Source organism: Rhagoletis pomonella, unplaced genomic scaffold (genome assembly GCF_013731165.1).
Source record: "Rhagoletis pomonella isolate Grant_MI unplaced genomic scaffold, Rhpom_1.0 Rhpom_scaffold_00002, whole genome shotgun sequence".
NCBI lineage: Eukaryota > Metazoa > Arthropoda > Insecta > Diptera > Tephritidae > Rhagoletis > Rhagoletis pomonella.
The window spans coordinates 61,576,100-61,600,820 of record NW_023458556.1 but is presented as its reverse complement, the minus strand read 5'-3'; the positions used below and the strand labels follow the sequence as shown (position 1 = coordinate 61,600,820).

The window sequence follows — 24,721 nt, the reverse complement described above, 5'->3', positions numbered from 1 at the left end:
TCTTCTAACTTCCTGTCGTTCGAGGTACAGTCAGATCGTGAAAAGATGCACAGCTGCAAAAGAAACTAATAATTACGATTTTTTTAAATTGAGTTTTTTTTGTTTGTTTTGATTTTACAAATAGTCGAATCGTGTTCTCGTTCCAAATTCTATAAGATTAGTATATTAGAACATTAAATTGTTTTCTGCAGAAATCGTTTTGTGTTACATAAAAATGTTTTTTGCTATGAAAAGCACTAGGATTATTTACCACAGTATTAAAATCGCACACTATGGTGCGCACAGTGGTATGGCCCCTTAAATTTATTGGAAACAATTGGCAGTTGGCGTATTTTAAAGCATACCTCCCACACAAACCTAACCTCTCCTTCAAAATAAAATAGCAAAATTGTAACTCCTTTGAAATATAAGTATTGTTCAACTAAATACTAATTGTTAAATTTACTTTTATTTATTTATTTATTTATTCTATATTTTATAAATAAATTTATAAAATATATTTTTGGGGCTCGGCTACTAGGCCATATTGCCCCAAAGAAGGTTATTTTAAACTTCGTTGAGTAGGTTGTGTTTACTTAGAGCATCTTTAAGTATTTTTATGGTGTTTTTATGAGTGCAGTCTAGAGCTTTCTTTAAATTAATATTTTGATCTCCGGATACAGTGCAATTTTTTAATATATGCTCGACAGTTAGGGTCGCTGAACACCACGCACATTCCCTTGGTCGTGATTCTTGAAAATAGTGTTGGGCTGAAAATTTTGTTACGCCAACTCGCATGCGAGCTAATATAATGCAGTCTTTCCTGGAGAAGTTTGAGTTGTATTTTGGCCGATCGATGTTCTTGTTGTGCTTGTTAAGAAACGATTCTGATAGATGCCATTTTTGATTTTCTTTCTCTTTAAACGATTTTTTATAAAAGTTTGTCATTATCGATCTTATGATGGAACTTCTGCCATTAATGGCAGGCTACTGGCTTTTACTTATTTATTATAAACCCATGCAAGTGAGCCATTTTCTGGAAAATAGGCAGATAATTCGATGTTATTACCAAGTTTACATCAACTCGCTTTCTTGTTTATTTAGATTTTAGTAAAAACTTTGAAGTAAAAAAACTTATATTACTATAAACATGTTACTATTTATCAAAAATTTTAAAACTAGGACACAGTAAAATTCAATGACATTGGTGTGGTAATAAATAGGGTCGCTATTATGTGTCTTTACTAATGATCTTGGTGTTTTACTATTACGTGTATTCATATGTATGCAGCATGTATTCGAAACTACATTTCAAGAAATTGTTTCGTGAAAATTTTAGTAAAACAAGACCAAAAAAAAAATCAAGTAAAAAAATATTTTAATATACTTCCTCTCTATAAAAGTCGAAAGAAGTTTTTTTTTTGACTCAGAATTTGTCTTACGGTTGCCAGACGTACTGATTTTATCAGTACAGTACTGATTTCTCAATTTTTGTACTGATTTTATTCACTTCTTCAATCAGTACGCTAATGTCCTGATTTTTCAAAATTTGTACTGATTTTTCAAACAAAATACTTTAGGATTTTCTTAAGGTTTTCACATATCGTTGGAACTTCCTTAAACTGTACTGTAAAAAGTAAGAAGAAAATAGTTTTATTATAGTTGATATGTTTTAGATATTGTTTGATATGCCCAAGAAATTAATACAACAAAAAGACCAACCGTTTTATAGGCATATCGCCGAGTCGTTACGTACCAGTTGCGATAATATGATGGAACTTAAATTATTTAAAAAGAAGGCTGACATTTTTTTGTCGAGTGTTGTTAGTTATCTCGAAAATAACTTCCAGTTTAATAAGAACAAATTTGAATATTCGAATGGCTTTTGCGTATAACTTACAACTCTTTTTTCTCAATTTACTGACATTGTAAAAGAGTTTTGGATACAGGACATAGAGTTAGAATTCTTAGTCGTGGAAAGTTTTTGCGAGAAAATTATTTAAGCCATGAGGAAATATAGATGAAGTCCCTAAAAAGTGGTACTTTTTCACAGTTAGAAAAAATATTTAATTTTGTTTTTTTCAATAGCACACTCCAACGAAGCTATTGAGAGGATCTTAGGTATAAAGTTTGTTTCCTGGCGCAAATAAAAAACCGGCTTCTAATTAAAATTTTTGAAAAAGACCTTCAAATCAAAAGTAACTTTAAAATGAAATGTATAGCATTCTTTGACTATTTAACTACTACTATTTAACACTGAAAATTGGAATTATCTCATTATTGCTATTCAAAAATATCATAAATATAAAATGATTTATTGGCTCCTGTGTATAATGATGTGAAGACTCATGTTAAAATGAATATCACTTTTATTTTTTATGAACTATATTTTATTTATATACCAAAATGTTGTTTAAAAGCAGAACTCTAGCGTTTAAAACTATTTTCTGTTACTTAGATTCATAATTTTGCTTTGAATAAAAATGTACTGAAAAGTACTGATTTTTTTAGCATGAAAAAGTCGAATGTACTGATTTCGCGCATACAAGATCTGGCAACCCTAATTTGTGTCGAAAAGTTTTGATTTTAACATTTTAACAATACTTATTATAAACAATGTATGAAATTTAATATGACAATAAGTCTACAGAATATGATATGAATTATTTCATTCAAAATTCAAACTATAGATGTCTCTGATTATGATTATTCGGTAATACAGTGGGGTGTTAGTATAAACTAAGCTCAACTAACATAACTCAACCGAAACTGGCAATATCGAACTTGAAGTGATTCGAGGGTTCGCCACAACCTAAAATGTACTATGAATGGCACAAAATTCACGTGACTCCATGCTTAGTATTTTAATATTTTTATCCACACATGTATGTAGTCCATAACCTTAAGGAGTGCGAAGATTTTGACTTGAAATGAAGCATATGTATATTCAAGAGAGAAGTGAAACTCACACTAGGGGTTGTCACGATCCGGTGCATACTCTCTAGCATGGAGGATAGATAGCATAAATAGCATGATTGTTGTTGTTTCATGTGTTCAAACAACAACAAAATTAGCCAATCATGCTATTTATGCTATCTATCCTCCATGCTAGGCAGTATGCACCGGATCGAGAATACCCCTACTAATTACCTGTGGTGCAATTATGCCAGCACCTTACATAAAAAAACTTCGGATTACCATTCGGGTCGCTCTACCACAAAGCAGCTCGTTGGGCTTTTAATCGTCCACGTCTCTGAGATAACATTAACCCCTACTACATTGTAGTATGTGAAACAGCTACGATTAGAGTGATCTTTTAGCCTTGTGCACGACCATATCAAACCAACTAAAAGCTTTGAAAAGTTCTGTTCGGGAGCTATGCATTGGTCCTCGTTGATATAAAATGTACATATCGTCACCTTAATTCATAAAGGCCCTAACCAACACTTTTTTAGAAACTGCGTTTTTCACAGATTTCGGTACGACATATTAAAATATATCTTCGCTAAAAATTTGAAAGTGTTAGTACCAAAAGCAGTGGAGTTATGCCACTTTTTAAAAAGCACCATCTGTATGCTGATTTTGTTCTAATATTCCCTATTATGCTTGTTGACTTCGACGGCGATGTAATTTTTTCATCAAGAAATAGCCCCTCATAAGTTCAACTCCAGCTACGCTGACCACATTATTTTTGCGAGGAACACCTTTTCAGTAAAATACTGTGGTCAGCGTAACTGGAGTTGGACTTACGATCAGCGTTGCTGGAAGCTTTCGCTGAAAAATCGTAATTTTACCCTGAAAAAATCGTCATTTCGGTCAAAAAATTTCGACAAATTTTTGTTTATTATACTTTTTTAACAAAGTAAAAAATAGAAACAAAATTACATAAATTACATACATTAAATATGACCACACCATTTTAAAACCAAACATTGCAATTTTAAATTACACTTTATAACACAACTGCTTTTAAATTGTTCAACTCCACTCCAGAGTAAATCTCTGTCGCTGATCCATAAACTTCAAAACTTTGTAACCATTTGCTTGAAAACTAGAGGTTACGAGTCGACTAATCAGTAATTCATCAGTGTTGGCCAGAGAGAGCTTTTATACTGTTCCAATAAAACTCGTATACAACTTTTATAGTCTCTTGTGCCAAGGTTTGTGATACAAAATTTATATTATGAATCATAGTGAAGTCACGGAGCATTTTCCCCGACTAGGGCGAACTTTTACCCAGCGCATGCCCATATAAAACGTTATATGAAGCTTTAAGAAGCTCTGTTCGAGTTTATATGTTTTGATTATCGTTGATATTAAATGTGTGTATATAAGCTTAAAAAGCTCTGTGCTACATTTTGTGCAATATCGTTTTATATCAGTGATGCGCAGAGAGAGCTTTTACTCTATGCGCGCCTATACAAAATGTATGGAAAGTTTAAAAGAGCTTTGCCCGCGGGCAAGGCGGTGCCCATCACTGTTTTATATAGACGTTTCAGGGCAAATTCGGTGGATCCCCCCTTCAATCACAACAATCGGTATATTTTTTTTATGCATAGACTAGTGACGCATGTGCTCTCGGAAAAAAGTAAGCCACATGGTTTGAATTATAGCCCAAATGGCAGGCCCATTATTAAGATGACTCAGAGTAAAAAATGTTGATTTTCATGACATTATCGCTAGAACAATCATAAAATAGAGCAACCACTCGAACGATGCTTAGTATGGATTGTGAAATTACGCGCAATTTTCTATACGCAGTTTGGCAATTTTTCACAATCAACACCTCTATGCATTTAATACGGCGAAATTCATTCTCCCTTTATAAAAACGGAGTAAGTACGCGTAATTGGTTTATGTATATGTAAGTACGAACGACAAAAAATAAACAGCCATTGCACACCTCAACAGGTAAAAGTGAGTGAACGATGACTAATAAGTAGTTAGCCGCCAACAGAGTTAATTTTGACTCGTTTAGTGACGTTCGTTATGGTTTTCGGCGTTAGATGGTCTATTACTTGGCGAATTTTATTCTTGAGAGCTAAGACAATTTGCGGTTTATTTACATAGACCAGCGCCTTTGATTGAGTTGAGAAAATAGTCTGGGGCAGTCCCATCGGACGATACCGCCGGTTAATAAAATCAAAGAAGAAGGAATCAAGTGGCCTGGAAAAGTGTTACTCATAATTTTCATGTTATGCATTTTGTGAGGCATAGTACCAGCTAGTACCCACACTTGTGAAATCCAAGAAGTTTTCAGCATTAAAATGGAAGAAAAGGACTTTGGCTTAAGTTCTGGCTTAGTTTCATCTCTGAAGAGGAAGGTAATGAGGCGTAAGCGGTTGGCAAAAGGTAGGCAACGTGTGAGTGAAACTCAAACCTACTGTGTGATACTGCATCCACCAAAGGTGCAAGGTGCAATGAGGGTACATGCTTGTAAACCGGTCGCCCTTTGATGGTTGTAGGAGCACCCAAATCCGCTAGATAGGAGTGCAAAACAAGAAAACTGGCAGCTTTCACATACACACATGTACATATATTCTCTTGGAATATTCCAATGCCACTCGAAAGGGTGCAGTCGCTAATGTCGAAAGTGTGCAGCGTAATCGCATTCCTATTTTAAGCTTATTAATCGAGGCCGTGCGTTGCTGAGTGAAGATGAAGACAGCTCCGTCTCGTTTTAAACAGTCACCTGCTAGGCAAACAGTTTCTAGGAGCCGACGGGTGGCTTAAAGATGCTAATATTCATGACAAATACCATAACGCACTTCTACACGAATGTTTCCCAAATGGAAGAGGAACTAAAAATTTATAAAAATATTTATATTTGGCGCTTACTTTTTCTTGAGTGCTTACACAATTGAAGGAACCTACAATGACCTCCTATGCAGGGACCGTTACAGTTACAACTTTTATTAAAAAAATCGCTCTACAGCAATTATTTTTCGACTTTTATTTAATTACTCCTTAAATAACCGTTATTTCTACCTTTCTTTATAAATCCAATATAACAATTATTTAAGATTTTTATCTAAATAATCTGCCAATAACAGTTATTTTTGATTTTTAAATTATATTTCTTAGATAAAAGTTATCGATGACTTTTATTTATAAAAGTCATAAATAAAAATCAGTCACTGACCTTTAGTTTTTAAATCATACTTAAAAAAGTAATTTGTATAAGTCGTAGTAAACTTTTGTTTCCCAACACCTTTTTAACTGCCAAAAATGTTAATGACTTTTATACGAATGATTTAAAAATAAGAGTCGGTAACTGATTTATATTGATGAATTTTATAAATAAAAGTCCTCAATAACTGTTATCTAAGACATATAATATAAGATTCAAAAATAATTGTTATTGCGGATTTATAATATTAAAACAAAATGCTATATCTTTCAATTTTGCATAAAAATTTATTTTCAATTTTGAGTCTCAGCGAAAAAAGAAATCGATTGATATGTATCATTTAGTTATAGAACATTCCCATCAGAGTGAATTTTTCCATGGCAGTTTTCATCAATAACTGTTATGTTCGGTCCCTGGTTTTATGAGAAGATTTTTCATGGCGGGAATACACTTGGTCATACCATTTTATAAAGAATAATGACAGGGTAGATCAGTTTAATAAGGAGAAAATAGGTGAATATGGAGGAAGTTCCAATCCCGTTACGAGCAACAGATAGCTTTGTCAATAGAGTCGACAGCAGAGTTGCAGCCTAGGCCGCTATAAGGGAGGTTATGACAAAGGGTAATGGCATAGGAGCGAAAATATTACAGCTTGTTGACAAAGGGACAGGATTGATTTTGAAAATTAGTCCCGGCACATAACATTACGGTTGCATAGTCGTAGATTAACCTAGTAACACTATGGACGAATTCGGTCCACATACATAAGTGAGATCTGTCTTATATACCGACCAACCATGGTAAGAGCGGTGATGAAATTCAAAAATTCGAAGTCGTAGAATTTCCAGCAGGGAATACCGACCAACAAAAGTTCGTAATTAATCTCTAAAAAATGTGAATGAGTAGATAGGAGAATGACTAAGCAGTACATTTTTATGTTTTTTTACTTTAAAAGCTTCAGTATAAAAGACTCCCCACTCTAGCAAGCGATATCAGTGTACGAGTGGCGTCTATTGTGACAACACAAAGCAACAGTGGAAAAATAGCCCGTGAAGATCTGTTCATTGCATTTATTTAAAAGGGAATTTCACAACGATCAAGTGAAAAAGAAAGCAGTGAAAATAAAAAAATAAATTTTGAAATTTTCAAAGTTTGGAAAAGCAAATAAAATACTAGCGCTGAAATACGAGTATAAAAGCTAGTCAAGCAAAGTGAAGTGAGCCAAGCCAAAGAGCAAATCATCGAAGCTTTCAAATAAAGAGAGCACACGAGTGCGAAAAGATATCCACAATTGAAATCAGAGCAAGCAATATAAGTGCACGATTCGTTGTGAAATTCCAACAAATACGAGTGTTTGTGTGTGTGCAAAATGGTAAACAATGGAGGCAATGATACAGTTAGGCCTAGTGCAGCTGGACAGCGAGCTTTGTACAAGGCTCTAGAACGGGCTGCAGACGCACAACGTCGACTTAATGAAGCCATTTCGTGCGTGTCAGCAGGTGCAGGTAATAGTGCAACCAGTTCCAGTGATAGTGAGGGTGAGGACGCAGCAATTGGTGGATGCACGGCTGTTGACAGACAAAGACGTTCCAAGGATGGCGGCTGCAGAGAGCGTTCACATCCTTATCATCACTTTAGTCGTATGGGCCATCATGGCGCACATGGAAAACGGGCAGCGATGAGTGGATTCCCATCAGGTAGGCATATGAAGGGATTTCCCGGTTTCGGTGCATTTCCAGGTATGATGTCGCATGGTATGGGACCTCATCCACATTCACACCCTCACCCACACCCACACCCACACCCACCACATCATCATCACCATCATGATCACCATGGCCATGGCCATGGTCATTTTGGTGGCGCACATCCATTTGGCGGATGGGCTGGTCGTAGAGGTGGATTTGGACATGGTTTTGGTCCGGCGATGGGACCTTTTGGCAGCGGTATTCATCAGTTCGGCATGAGGCATGGTGGTGGACATCGCCAGAGGGCGCACAGTTTTCCCGGTTTGTAAGCGGCTAAATTTTTTATGCAAATTTACATTTGAAAAAAATTAACAAAAAAAAAATAAATAAAAAAATTAAAAAATTACAAAAAAAAAAAATTATTTAATTATTACTTTAAAATAAAAAATATGTATATATAAAAAATAAAAAAAAATTGCAACAAATAAAGAAGTTACATGAATACACACACTTAATTGAACTCTTTTATTCATAAAATCGTTGGAAAGGCATTTCTTTGTTTTCACTTTGTGGCGACATACTTTTTTCTTTTTCGTTTTGGACAAATTGCTACTGGCAGTGTCAGTTGTAAACATTTGTTTAATTAATTCACACGTTGGTACTACATACATACATATGTACGTATGTGGTAATCAGTCGACTCAGCTACGTCAAATATTAGTCATAGCTCCTATTTCACAATTTTGCGATTTAAGTTTCAGTTGAGTACTTGTCTCTGTACATACGGATGTTGGTTTGTTGGAACCAGTGAGGCCAACCGCGCGAGAGTTCCCCGATTTTGGTGGAATTTGAATTTCTCGGGCGAATCGGGGAGTAGCTTTAAATTAATTTACAAATAAAACGTCTCTTGAATTTAGTGCGACTTTTAGACGTTTGTAGACATTGCAGGCATTTTCACCAATATAAAGAAAGATTTTGTTCATACGTTACATGGAAGAAAACGCGCAACACCCTCGACAAAAAAAAAGAAATCTCAAAAATCAACGGTAATTTCAAGCGACTTGAAACTTTCATTATATTATGGTAATGCGCTACAAAACTGCGTAACCAAAATTTTTCTAAGAATTCGAATTGAAAAATTGAAAATTTTGATGAAAATTTTTTAGTCTTTTTTGCATTTTCCAGAGTTGTGTATGAAATTAAAAAATTATTCTTGTGATTTTCGCTGTTGAATGAACTATATTTTTTTTAATAAAAAAATAAGAAAATTTGGGTATGGAAAGTATAAGTAAATAAAATATTCACACGTTAGGGTATTCATAGTTTTGCCGCTGGCTGTTATTAAAACAAGATTGCCCATGTTATCTCATTATAATTAGTGGTAGTTGTTGCTTTTGAACAAAAATGAGATTGAAGTTCCTTAAATAGCAAAATTTATTTTGGGGGAATATCATCGAAAAAAGGGAAATTTTTTAAGGAATTTGGGAAATTAGCCTTAATAGCGTTGGCATCCGTGGTTGGAACTCTTTAGACATCGAGACCGTATATCCGGTTATGGAAAGGCGCATATTCGGGTTCGCCTCGGCGAGGAGAAGGTTTGTAACTACATTTTGCCACATCTTTCAAAAGTCAAATTTACATAGTATACCAGCGATCGGCAGAGATAGCATTTTTTCTGCAAGAGAGCTTTGCCTGTCAATCGCCGTTCGGAGTCGGCGTAAAACTGTATGTCCCTCCGCTTTGTGTGACAACATCAAGGTGCACGCCACAAATCAGAGGAGAAGCTCGGCTAAACACTAACATATGTGTAAGCGAAAAATTAACAATTGGGTTTCAAACAGTCCGTCTCGGAGCAGAGAAGGTTTGACGCATATCCCTCTTCCTCTTCCCCAAAATCTTTCTCTCGGAAACCCCCAAGAGCCGCCTCATCGGATGTTGTCATTGTCCATGTTTCGGCGCCATATACCAGCACGGGCATGATGAGTGACTCATAGAGCGTGGTTTTCGTACGTCGAGAGAGGACTTTACTCCTGAATTGCCTACTCAGTCCAAAGTAGCTCTTGTTGGCAAGAGTGATTCTACGTTGGATTTCAATGCTGACATTATATCGGTGTTAATGCTGGTTCCCAAGTAAACGAAATGCTCTACTTTCTCGAAATTGTAACTGTCAACAGTGACGTGGGTGCCAAGGCGCGAATGCGCTGACTGTTTGCTTGATGACAGGAGATACTTCGCCTTGTCCTCGTTGACCGTCAGACCCATTCGCTTTGATTCCTTATCCAATTTGCAAAAGGTAGAATAGACTCATGAACCAACTAACAAGATCACCCAGCACGGCAACCGTGTTTTTGTAATTGCATTTGAGAAAAAAAAATAATAGTTGATGACGTCATTTTTTAATCGGTTCTTTCATTCACACACAGTTTTCATTCCGTTTCATTCACATGGCGGCGAAAAAATGACGACACTGCAAAAAAATAACTTTTTTCTCACACGCCGTGCTGGGTGATCTTTATTCGTTCGTTCATGGAATAGACTCTGCGGTTCTTGTTAGGGCGTTGCCACCTTTTTTAAATATAAATTCCATAAAATACGCAGGCTATATGAAATATTAAATATAGGTATTAAGGTGGGTTTATAGTGATATATTTAAAAGCGCTGCCACCTGTTTAAAGAGTCGCATTTAATTAAATCATACACTAGCTATATGAAATAATAAAATATGGGTGTCAAAGGAAAGAGTGTTAAGACATTTTTTGTTAACCATTAAGAATAATTTTGAGGCGTTTGAAGAGGGTTGCCACCTGTTTAGAAAACCAAATTCAAATTGTTTAATAAGTTAATTGAATTAATACAGTATGAACATCAATTAAAATGGTTTTAAAGAAGGCTTTATCTTACGAGTTAAACAGGACCTCCTGCACTTGGTCCTCCCATTTTGTTTATGGGCGCCCATTCGGTGTGCACCCATGTCATCATCGTCATCATGTCGTTATAAAGCTTACACACTATCCAAACAGGTACTGTAAATATAAAAGTACTTAAGTATGCCTATCACTGTTTTTTGGGGGGGGGGGGGGGGGGGGAATTTTCTCAACATTTTTTGCTATTCACATTTTGTTATTAAAAAAATCTTGTGTTCCCTTAATTATTTAAATTTTTGGTTTCTCCGGTACTACATACATATGTACATAAATATGTAGATATGCATGTACATACTTACGTACCACATAATTGCTATTCGCATCACTTTTAACCTCGCAAAGTAACGGGAAATTATTTGCAATACACCATATCACAACACTGCCAGCAGCGCTAACAAACGAAATTTCGCCGCTGCATGTGTCCCTCTTAAAACTTTACGCATTTTATTACCCACTGGAGGGATAATAAATGAATTTTACATGCATGCATAATGCTTGCTGCTCTTTTGTTGCCGCTGCTGCTGTTCTTGTAATGGTTGTACTTTTAGTAGCCAGTGCCAATGGTTGGCGGTGGCGTTGGTTTAATAATGACTTCCCATAACTAAAGTTCAAAAGTTCTTCAACCAACGCTGGTCAGACTATAAATGCGCTAAAGTTTGACAGCGGTTGGTTGGTAGGTCACAGCAAGTGGCACAATTTCAGCGTAGTGTACTATTAGTCTGGCATAAATGATCTTTACAACTGTGTACAATGCGTAGTTGGTCCAAAATTTGTGGTTTGCCAAAATTATAGTATGTACATGCGGTCATCTTAATTTAGGCCATTATTACGATGACAATCGTAGGTTTTAGTTTCGCTAGCGAAAGGCAAAACAACAATAATAATTATAATAGTTAAGAAAACTAGACAAAAAAAAAAACGCGTCATTAAAAATAAAGCTTTTGAATATTGTTTGTTTAGTACATTCAAGGCTTTTCTTCGCGAAAATCGAATGAAAATGCTGCCAGAAAACTTCAAAATGCATCTTGTGGTTCAATGTTACTACAACTATACAGATTAAAGTTTTATGAGTTAGAAACTCGAAGGATAAAATAGTCAAAGATTCAAAGTACAAATTTTTCATATAATGAAACTAGTTTATAGTTTTTTTCTTTTTACTTGTAATATAAACATTTCTAAAATAAATATATTTTTTGATTGTTCTTCGTATTTTCTGTCTTTTTAGTGCCTTATTTTGCTTTTTTTTTGCAATACCTAGTGCCTTTTTCTGCCTTTTTCGCTATTTTGTTTTGCCTTTTTTTGCCTTTTTTGCAACACCTTGTGCCTTTTTCGCTATTTTATTTTGCCTTTTCCAGCCTATTTCGTTATTTTATTTTGCCTTTTTTATAAGTTTTTAGGTCCTAAAAATCCGTTCCCTGGTAATGACTATGATAATTGTAATTGTAAATGGTAATGGTATGGTAATTGGTATTGGTTATTGTAATGTATATGGTAATAGTAATGGTAATGGTGATCGTAATGGTAAAGGTAATGTGAATCGTAATACTATCAATTGGTATTGGTGATGGTAATGAAAATTGTAATGATAGTATGTAGTAATGGGATAGGAAAAGGTATTTGTAATGGTAAAAGTTATGGCAATTGTAATTACCATTACCCTTACCATTACGGTAAAAACTAAAATAATTTTCCTGATTATTCGTGAAATATGCATGCATATGCAGATACGTACATAAATACATATGTATTATTGGTGTATGTGTGTGTGTGTGTTGCAGTTCAAATAATGAAAATAATCGCATTCGTCCTCGCACATAAATATTGCACACCGCATAAATTAAATTTACTATCAATTATAGAACAGACAAACTACCCGCCATGCAAGTGTAGAGCGAAAAGCACACGCACATATATAAATATGAAACAAACTTACAATAAATTATTTATTTACATTTATTACCATAGTGCCACTTAGATGAGTATACACTCATACAGAAGCTTATATGAATGTGAATATGTACATATATGTATGTTATTTTGCTCGGATTTTTATTCAAGTTGAATATGCAAAATATATGGAAAAAGTGTATAAAATGTACATTGTTAGATATGCCAAAAAACGCATTTTATGCAACAATTTAAATAACACCTAAGGAACACGAGTGAAGCCGTTTGCAGGCCGATCCCGGATCATGGATCCCAACACGGAGGATCGGCAACTTGTGAACGTACATAAGCGGAAAAAGTGGGAAGAGCATCTGAAGACCTGTAACTTCTGCTCTGGTGTGAGCAAGCTTTGGTCAACCGTGCGATACCTGTTCAACCCGATGAAGCGTGATGACAGAGTGGAAATCTCTTTCGGCAAAAAATCTAAAACCACATCGGCTGGAAATGTATAATATTAAGATATTAGATTTAAGTATGTACATATGCACGCCGGTGGCCAAAATAATAGAAACGCCTTATTTTGCTTAATTTTTGGCAACATTTACTTTGCTGTACTTAGTGTAATATATTTAGCTTCTAATTTTGTGCTGATTAATAATAAGTTCATAAGATTTTATAAAAATAAACGAAAAAACAAGTATTAAATGTCTCATAAATGATAGATTTCTATATCATGCGTGAGAGATCAGACTTGACGAATTTTTACATCAACTGTGAGTAATCAACAATGATATGAAAACATGTCAGATTTGATGTGTCATGATTGATGGGTTATTACATCAAATTTGATTGCACATTGCTGACTTATATTTCTATCAAGGTCGATCACTCATAATTGTCGAAGATTTACATCACTGATGATTAAAATTTGAATGCCGAGCTCAATGGGAGTAAGCAGTCTAGCAATAGGCCAAAACGTATATGTTAGAAGGAGATGAAGCATCACACGTACACAAAAGTTTCCATTCGATTTTTCACACTACCCTTTAGAATTTGATAGAAACTTGTAGGTAGCCACTGACAGAAATCTCTATCAGTCTTGCTACTCAAATGATTTGCCAAATGATAGTCACTGTTCTTGTAGGGAACATATGCAATATGCATGTTTCAGGCGAAGCTGGCAGTATAAAGGACATGTAACTAGATGTTGCATATGGGTGTTTCCACCGGAAGGTCCACCACGACAAAAAAAATAAAAGTCTTATATCTACGTATTTACGTCTTCCTAGGTGGCGCCAAGATTGAGATACCGAAAAACCGTATTTATGGTCCGATTTGGTTCGAATTTGGCGTATGTAGTTGAAACATAATAAGCAGGGAACGGATTTTTAGGACCTAAAAACCTATAAAAAAGGCAAAATAAAATAACGAAATAGGCTGGAAAAGGCAAAATAAAATAGCGAAAAAGGCAGGAAAAGGCAATAGGTATTGCAAAAAAAAGCAAAATAAGGCACTAAAAAAAGACAGAAAATACGAAGAACAATCAAAAAATACATTTATTTTAGAAATGTTTATATTACAAGTAAAAAGAAAAAAACTATGAACTAGTTTCATTATATGAAAAATTTGTACTTTGAATCTTTGACTATTTTATCCTTTCGAGTTTCTAACTCATAAAACTTTAATCTGTACAGTTGTAGTACCATTGAACCACAAGATGCATTTTAAAGTTTTCTGGCAGCATTTTCATTCGATTTTCGCGAAGAAAAGCCTTGAATGTACTAAATGTGCGCTCGACGTAAGTTGATACAAGTGGAGCCCAATTTAAATATGGATCGTTTAAAGCGTTCATATTATCAGGAATAAGGGCGTTTTCGTCGCTCTTTACAATTTTGTCCACACCCCTTATTGTCTCCAAGCCTACGTTAGCTAAGAAAACGGCTTTGAATTTTTCCAACACCAATTTGGCAAGAGGTCCCTGCGCTTCTATAAGCCCCATGGGCATGTGTATTGTAAATGTTATAATCACTTTTTTAAAGGTAGAAAAGGCAAAAAAAGGCAAGTATCTTAAAAACGGCATTAAAAAGGCAAATATCTTAAAAAAGGCAAAAAAAGGCAACATCAAATGTGTATATATGGAATCAGGGAAAGCTAAATCGTGGACATTCTTAATCGAATATACTCTATCTCTTTAGCAGAAAAAAAGGCAATTTCCATAAAATCCGTTCCCTGATAATAAGTCATAGATTTCCAACAAATTCACCCTGAATTGGAGCTGAAGTCAAAATATAAAGTATAATAATAATAATAGATTGGCGCTTACACATATGTTAGTGTTTGGCCGAGCTTCTCCTCCGATTTGTGGCGTGCGCCTTGAAGTTGTCACACAAAGCGGAGGGACCTACAGTTTTACGCCGACTCCGAACGGCGATTGTATTTTTATGAGAAGCTGTTTTTCATGGCAGAAATACACTCGGAGGTTTGCCATTGCCTGCCGAGGGACGACCGCTGTTATGAAAAAACCTTTTTCTATATTTTTTTGCGATGTTGCTTTGACCAGGGCTTGAACCCAGGCGTTGCGGAGTGGAAGCGCGCACTGCTTACCACTACACCACAGCGGCCGACAAAATATAAAGTATATTCTACATAAAATACATGTTTTATTTGCGTTAAAAATTCATTGAAAAGCAATGTTAACAAAAATATAACGATGGACGCTACGTCACGTGACTTTTCACACTTGGGGTTGTAAAAAAAAATTGAAACAAGTTGCATTAATTCAAAAAACTCTAAAAACAACTAGAATTGCTCCAAATCATATTAAAATAAGTTTCATGAAAATAGCCATCCACAATTCGCAGTGTTTTGCGATTTTGTAAGAAAAGAAAAAATCTACTTCCATTTTTTGTCTCGTAACGACACTCCCTTTAAATGCTTATATTTCCGGACCAAGCGGTTCGATTGTTTTCATTTTTCGGTTAAATATAGAGCTAATTATGGGCTATACAATGGCCCAAAAAAGTTAAAGAAAACAAATTGTATTCCTTGTTTGTATCACATTGAAACGTACGACTGTCACGTATGCGACGTATGGAAATGCCCATATTGCATAGATGTAGATGGAGATTAGCGATAGCGAATGCTGGAATCCGACTGCAGGTTGAACATAACTAATTGGTTTATATTGCTATTTCGAGCTGCCAAACGGTACCACAACAGTCGTACTAGATCTCATAGCGATTCTTAGATGCAGGCAGCCACCACAAAGTGCTGTCACATTATAGACTGGATTATATTCGGACGCATGATAAGTTTAGTTGGTAAGTGCCAAAATATATGTACGCGAAAATTGTACTAAAAAGGTACAAAACGCATAGGCATGTGTTTTTCATGAAAAATTAAGTGCACTTTTCAACTACGAAAGAAGCTTATTATAAGATGCTTGAACCCCAAAAAGCAGCTTACAAGCCCACGGAGCTCTGCATAAGTTACAACCATACATTGGTTGACAGACTTCTATATAGATTGATCGCTCGTGTTGTTATGCTGACATCCTCTTTTCCAGATTGCAGGCAATCTTAAAGGTAGCTGTGAAGAGAGCTTTTCTGAAAAAAGCATGCCAATAAGCCTATTAAAATCTAGCATTGTCTTCTTTACCAAAAGAAAAGGAAAGTCACTTTGAACAAAACCAATATTTAGAGGACGAAGCTTGAGTTAACGCAAAAGGCAAAGCTTCTAGAAGTAACCCTGATCAAAAGACTCACAAAGTGGAAACAAGGCTTCTAAGACAGTTTATTCTAAAGGACAGTCGTTCTTCTGAAGGTGTGTGATTGAATTGGAACTCGAGTCAAAGTTTTTACACTTTACCTTCCCTCCTAATGGGGAAAACTCATTATCAAACAGAACCGAGGGGTAGTATAATCTACCTGCATATAGTATATAGAATTTTAGTGTCAAAATTTAGCTTCTCTCTAGGTCAGGTAAGACTGTTGCCTAGAATGAGTTCAGCGAGACAGGAATTTATCGAAAGAGAGACAGAGAGGCCTTCAGTGCAGAGAAATTAAGCTTGAAGAGCCAGTTGTGATACTACTGGCCGAAGCCATTGGTTTGTTTCCCTTCCTTAGTAATTGGACCACCGAGTGCGGTTTATATAGCACAAAAAGCTGAGAAGGTTCGCGGAGCTCAGGTCGGCTATTACCCTCAGGTCGGTCGGTGATTACCCCTAACTACTAATCTGAGAGATGAGCGGTCCGGCCGAGTGTGAGCTATGTATCCCTTTACGTCGTGGTTTCAACAGCCCACCTGGCATTTGTCTGCTTGATGAGTTCGGTCTTTAGCCTGCAGGCTAGAGTTCACGCCCGCATTTTGTGCAGAGTTTCCTCTTTGCCAGCTCGTCGGCTAAGCAGGTGCCAGGAATGTCTCTGTGACCAGGAACCCATACAACAGTCAAGGAGCATTTTGATGGCAGAAGGTTGAGAGTCTTCTTGCGTTCTATTGCTACTTTGGCCGTTGTTCCATTAGATTTAAGAGATTTGATAGCAGCTTGGCTCTCAGAGTAAATAGAGATGGACAGTCCTGAAGGAGCCGAGGTTATGAGCCTTCGAGCGGCCACCATTTTGGTGTTTAGCTCTGCTTGAAAAGCGCTTTAATGGTCCGGTACGCGAAAACTGAGGTTTAGTACGAGTACCCCAGAGGACATCCCGCTACCCACTCCTTTGTTGAGCCCGGAAACATTTGTATATATAGGCGTCGCCCCCGGCGTCGAAGATTATCCGGTACAGTTGCAAGTATTTTTGCATAACCGAATCTGAGGTTTCTTCATGGCTGGTTCGTATTTATACTGACCGCACTGCAACCGGCCCGAAAGTTTCCGTAGAGTTCCACTGATGGAAGATTTATCATTATTTCCAGAGATTCGGTGGGTGTAGTGGGCAGTTCTCCCGTGACGAGCATAGCAGCCGTCCTCTGCACTCGTTCCGCCTAGGATCAGGACAGGTATTGTTTAGCGCAGGCCACCATACGGTGACCCCTTAGAAAAGGATGGGTCGTATCACAGCTGTGTACATCCAGTGTACAACATATATGTGGTTCTATTCCCCATTTTTTGCTTATAACTGTCTTACAGGCATACAGGACGGTATTGAACTTCCTGGAGTGGTCTTCAATGTTTCGCTTCCAGTCAAGTTTCTTGTGTCTGGAATAACTCTAAGGTATTTAACATCGGTTAAGAGGATAAGAGCCACCCCATTTAGGGTGGGAGGTTTGAATAGAGGAGCTTTATGCTTCCTCTTAAAATGTACCATTTCGATCTTGGTAGGATTGACGCTCAGTCCACATTCCTTGGACCATATAGTTACAAGACTGAGTGAATTTTTCAGTAATTCACTCAGGACCTGCAGATATTTACCAGCTATGACTTGATAACCGATGACCTTTACGCTTAGAAGTAGGGCGTTAACGGTTAGATTACAGAGCAGAGGGGAGAAAACGCCTCCTTGGGGAGTGCCTCTGGTTACATACTTTGTAATGGAGCAGCCCCTAAAGTTCTGATAGAATAGATCTCTTTTCGAGAAGGAGCGCAACAAAATCCAACAGTCCCCATTGCGCACGCATCGTAAGGAGGGAGTTAACACCAGACTTCGGATAGACATTGTTGAAAGCACCCTCGAATTCCTTTATGGCCAATCCTTTTTAAATCGTCAATACGATTTCGTGATAACGGATTTTCCATTGGAAGATGCATGCTGATTCGAGAAGTGATTGTAATTTTTATATTCCGTCGAATATATTCATGAATGAGCCTCTGTAGAATATTGAGAAAGAATTAAGTAAGGCTTATAGGCCAGAAATCCTATGGTTTCATATGAGTGGCCCTGCCTCTTTTTGGTAAGAAAACAACCTTCGCCTTTGTCCACTTTTATGGTATGTTAGTTAGGCAAAGCAGACGGAAGAGAGAAGAAAACGAAAGAAGTTTTGCCAAGATTCGCGTATCGCTCTCATTATCTTTTCTAAGAATTTGAGTGTACCTCTGTAGCGTTGCCAAAGACCTGTTCGCTTGGTTGCTGGTTTTCCTCAGTGCTGAAATCTCAGGTTTCCATCACTGGGGTTTCTTTTTGCCTTTCCGAAGGCTGCTTGGGCAGGAGGCTCTGAAACAGCATTACTGTCATTTGCCACAAATTTCACTGCTTTAATAATTTTGGACGATGAGTTCAGCTCACTGGGAGAAAGACCCTCCTGCCCAAGCACTGACGGACTACTGAGGTAAGAATACATATCAAAACTCTTTAAAAATCATATATGCACAGCAGGGTTACGTTGTGGGTGACAAGGCAATGGCTGACACTTTCGCAAAACTTGAGGATTATTACTTCTTCCACTCTATTAAATATTAAACAAGTAAATAACTCATCGAAAATAAACGCCATTAAAAATGCATAGAATTTAGAACCATAGAGCATGTGGCAAGAAGCAATAAATGAGGTGTGTTTAAACAGTAAAAATATACAATTTGAACGCACATTAAAGAGAAAATCAATATATGCACATATGTACGTAGGTATATACATATATATGTATGTACTTACACAAAAATTATTTGCCAACCATCATCTTTAAAGTTCACAGTTGACAGTACAATGTCGTCAAATAACCGCAAATATTGCAAACACTGATAAGTAGAGATAAACAACTTGCATTAGTAAGCACTTTTCAGCCCGCATGTAGCATATACCCCCATGTCTGCCACACACTCATATATGTATGTATGTATGTAATTTGTGTAGAAAACTTAGAAAGCGTCGACAATCGAAAAAGTTCTTATCTCTTCGGTTAGACCGCCTTAAGTGACTAGACATATCTACATAAGTAATTTTGTTGATAATCATGTTCAACTGTCACAAATAGACAGCCGTTACCACACCATAAGCTGTCAGAGTGGAATGGCCGCGAGGAGTATTTCTACTCGTAAATGTCATAATGTTCTCATACATTTTGAAATTGTCGTGCGATTCATTTACACACACACATATGGACATGCAGTTATTAGTTCGTATGTATGTTCATATACGAGTACATACCCTGCAGGGAAACCGCGAACTAGTGAATCAAATTTCTAGTTCCGTACTAGATTATTATCGCCAAAAACGAACCAGTCCGATAGTAACTAGATCCCCACCAGTTCAAAATCAGCGAAATGTGGTACATTTAAAAAACTATTTAATTTCAAGTTTTTCATTACAAAATCTAGAAATCTATATCTAAGGTAACGAATTTAGAACTGGTTCGGAACTATCGAAGAAGGGATGCCGCTGGGGGCAATTGACACTTCGTAGGATAACGACATGTTAAATTTGCCAATTGTTTGCATGCAAAAGAAATTTATCACGTATCCGTACTGGGTATAAATGTACTAGAAGCTCACCAGTTCAGAACTAGAGACATTTCCCACAGGGTATGCTTGTCTACATGTGGTTATCAGTAGTTGATTGAGTTCAATGAATTTTAAATGAAATCACTCTAGGCATGAAATATGTTTGCATTTTAATTACACATGTTTTCAAAGTTTACAATGTAGCAAGTGATTTGATGGAAAGCAGAGAAGAAGAAGAATTCGTACGAGTAAATACTTATATAGTATATATGAGAAAATTTATTCTTATTTATTTCACTGTAGGAACGCTAAAATTACACAAAAAAAGCAGAGAAATACGTAAACTTAATTTTGAATCGTAGATTACGGACCTGTACTTATACCGATTTTCTAGATGAGGTAATTTTCCACAAGATATTTTAATTTAAAGTTTGCATTGCGAATGAAAAAAGATTCAAACTTTAACATGGGAAATAGTTACTCATACGCCACGAAGGAGTATGTATGTAGGAGTAGTGCCATGTGCGATATGGCGTATGAGTAACATTATTTGACCATTCACCACTTGTTTATTTACTTATTCATCGATATTCATTTTTAGTAGCTTATTTTTTACAAAAGAACAGGCTTTGAAACAAATAAAAAAATTACAATTGATTTGTTATTAACCGACTTCAAAAAAGGAGGACGTGGTCCAAAGTTAAGCGGTAACATACATAAAAAAAAAAATATTCCGACGTATTCATGACCTTTTCCTTTTTAGAAAGTCGGTTAAAAATCAATTCAAATTTGAAACAAATACAAATACCTTACATGTACATGGTTGAGGTCAGAAACGCCGCCTAAATGTACGCTTTAGTATTGATACTGAATACAAGAAAAGATAAAACTCATCTCAACTGACCTAACCTTAACTAACATCCCTAATCTAGCAAAGTGGCAAAGCTCAGCACATCACTATTGTGATTTCTACTGCATTTCAAAGTATGCAGTTACGACAGATATGCCGCTACAAAAAAAATGTTTAAATTTGTGTGCATTTTCTTAGCACTTAAAATCTAATATTTGTGGCACATTTTCGGGCGCAGTAGAAATCCCAAAAGTGAGGCGCTGTGAGTTTTGTGAATTTGTTAGAATAGGGGGGTAAACTCACATCAACTCAACTGAACTCACCTCATTGTAACTCACCTCAACTCACCTTTATTGTAGTGGCTGAATTTCTACCTTTGGATGAACACTGGTTTATTTGATTAGGACAACCGTTTTGGGTTTGGATTGATTTAGAGGGCCTTGCGACGCACTGTGCAACGAACGTAGACAAGAACGCAAGAATCGAAATTCTTGGAACTTGGACTTTTTGGTATCATTTGAAAGCTACAACCCCAACTAAGAAAAGTTTACTACTTGTCTTGTGATGAATAAGCCTCATAGTAATCACCTCAAATCACAAGCAATTTGTACACACCACTTCACTTCGACCGACGCTTTGCATGTAAAAGTAGTTAAGAGGTAAAAAATCTGTTAAAAATACATTTTCATACTTAAAAGATGTATTTGAGCAATTTTATAAAAATAATTATCGTTAATCTAATAATATATGCTTCATACTTAAAATAATTTTTTTTTAACATTAAGTAAATAAATGTTTTTGAAGATGGTAGGGCTCTAAAATTTTCAAAATTTAGAGACAAAACAATCTCTTAAAACCTCATTGCACTGCTATTCGAAGGCAAATAAAAAGGAGTATTTCCAAATCAATAAAAACCGAATTAAAAAAAAAGAAACAATCATAAAAGGCAGAAGACCTCTAACATAGCATCAATAAATTCAGTGTGAGATATCTGGTTAACGTCTCTCCAGAACAATTTATAGGTACGACTCTTACGTCTTGGAGTATTTATTCAATCTACTCATGTCGAATTTCCTGGCCACTATTGGTGGTCGAAGGCTAATATAATTAGGGTATAACACATTGTAGCCATGTAATTTGGCCGCAGTTTTACAGATAACGACATATATGTACCTCAATCGTATCTGCGAAGCCACGCAGAAGCTAGCCAGTCTAACCAAACCTAACTTTGTTCATTCTACAACAAGGGCAACCGGAAAACTAATCTTTAGAAAAGGCAAAAATGCATCCATCTTCGTAAAGCTTTTTATTAACCACATTTTTTTTCTGGAAAGCCAAAATGATGTTTATTTTTCTATTGCAATATTTGAATGAATTATCAGCTTTACATACATAGAAATTGCAAAGGATGTCAGAATTTATCAAACCAAGAATTTTAGAACAAATATATGTAAATGAAATAACAATCGTAATTTAAGACTTTCTTCCTGCAAACGTGTGGTATTACATTATTTATGCCTATGACTTTTTTCTAAAATTAAATATACCTACCGGTTAGAAGATGATGAATGATGAAATATTAACAAAAAAATTAGTGTGACAATTTAGTAAAAAAAGCTCCAGCAATAAACTCTGAGAAAAAATGTCTACCGAACAAAACAAGACAAAACCTATGTAGTATATTTAGTATATGGAAAATTCCAAGTCACCGAATTATGATTGGGAATAAAAATTGATTTCTCGTTTTTTTCTCGTTTTCTATTCCATTTATGTATTTATGCAGATATGTTAGGGCGGTCAATTCTTTTGACTACGCGCGCATAGCATGAGGATTATACGTGTATTTCTAAGCAAATTTGCCAAAGAAACCATGTGCCTAAAATCGAAGAAAATTTTAAATGTTTCACTGTTGCTCCCTCAGGTGGAAGTTTTTAGGAAAAGATAAGTGCAGAAATAGATTTTTTCATACCAGGAAACCCCTTAGAGCATGTTGCTTACGACACTACAGTAAAATGCTAAGACACTTATTTTCGGAATTTGGCAAACTCCAAATTGTTTCTTCGGAAAATTTACTTAGAACTAAACGTAGAATCCTTCTGCGCTAAACGCGTATTGTCGAAAAAACCTCCAATACAAATTGACCCGCCCTAATGCATGTATATGCTTTCTTCTGCAATTGTCATATGTGGTACAAAATTCAAAAAGTTCAATACATTTGTAATTTTTAACTAAATTCACTCCTCCACCTTTTTACAAATATAAAAGTAGAAAACATCGCTTCCGGACTAGAGATAAAAAGTCAACTCAATGCACACATCCGAGACCTTTGTTAACATTTTTTGCCGTTACCTAGTCTACTCACAATTGTACATTCATATTTGTTTTTTCACTTTGGGTTGACAAGTAATTTCCTTATGCCTTAACGTGCATAGTATTAAGCAGCTGATAATTTAAAATTTTTTTCAATACAATCCTATGTATGCATATGTATGTGTCTATTGGGTACACAAATGGTTGTGTGTATGTGTGGGTTTTTCAAAAAAGTTTCCCACAAATAAAAATGTGTTCCCAGCAGGGGTGTCATTTCATTCATACACAGCAAGAGCAGTGGGGGTGGTTATCCGCGCAGACGCAATGACAATGGGTTCAGTTGATGAAGGGGAAATTGGGGGGTAATGTGCGGCTATAGTGGGGACAGTTGGAGCTGTTATCAAAAATAAGTAGTGTGTTTGTAAATATGTATGCATTTAAATATATATGTACGAATTTGAGTAAAGAACAGTTTTTTTTGAGATTAGTTTTTTGAGAATGCTTTTAAAATTGAGCAGAACAGATTTGTTGAGTACATTTTGCTGATAATAGTCTGATGAAATATTACTTTGCTGTGTTGCTTTATGAAATTCTTTGCTGTTGTTAGGATAAGCAAGGAAATCTGTGTTCATAAATATAATCCGCATCACCAACGTGAATGTTTTTTTGGAAATTTACATATATACATTTATATTTGTGTTAGTTGAGAAAAAGTTAGTTTGACGCAAATCAGGACCACCTGTTGATTTCATTACTAAATTTTAGGCATTCATATTATATGTGTATTGTAAGTACGTTAGATAGTACCAGAAAAGTGAGTTTAAAGCAGGCCTGGCGAGAGGGGGGCATCGGGGACTTTTTCCCCCGGGCTCGGAGTTCTCAAGGGGGCCCCGTGCTCAGACTCCACAGAATATTAGAAGATGTTTTGCATAAAAATTATAGATTGCCATGAGGAAAGGATGTAATATAGTACTAAAAAATTGTATACACATAAAACAAGTGAAATATTATTTAATTTTGAGCAATTTATTAGTTCAGTTGAACTCTTAGAAACGAACCTCTTTTCTTTTCTAGAAGCACTAAACTGTGAGAAGTGGATATGAATTTAAAAAAAACAAGTAAGAGTGCCTAGGCCACACTGGAGAAGTGAAACTTACGTTACATATCTATTTTGCCTCATAACCAATAACATACATGTGTAGGTTAAATTTTTTATCTTTTTTCTATCTATATCCCTACCACTACCACTGTTCGTTCTTATTAAGTTTATGTTATTCTGTTTTCCTTTATATTAATGTTTATCTTTATACTCTATCGATAGAAACATCCAACAAAATATCGATAATGAAACCGATAAAAATATCGATAACAAAATCGATTCCAAATTCGATTCCAAATTCGAAAGCAAAATCGATAATATTGGTAGCAAAATCGATTAGAAAAGCGATAAAAATATCGATAACAAAATCGACAAAAAATATAGATAAAAAATCGATAAAACTATCGATAAATAAGTTCCGAAAATAGCGATAGCAAAATAAATCAAAATAAATATAACAAAATCGATAAAAATATCGATTATTA

General features: G+C 35.7%; 1 protein-coding gene across 1 annotated transcript; it reads left to right on the top strand.

Annotated features, from left to right (window-relative positions):
• Positions 1 to 7,478: 7,478 nt before the first annotated feature.
• Positions 7,479 to 8,126, top strand: LOC118754118 (protein pygopus-like). Its single transcript, XM_036488981.1, has one exon. The coding sequence runs from the start codon at positions 7,479 to 7,481 to the stop codon at positions 8,124 to 8,126; it is 648 nt and encodes a 215-aa protein (XP_036344874.1).
• The last annotated feature ends 16,595 nt before the right edge of the window (positions 8,127 to 24,721 follow it).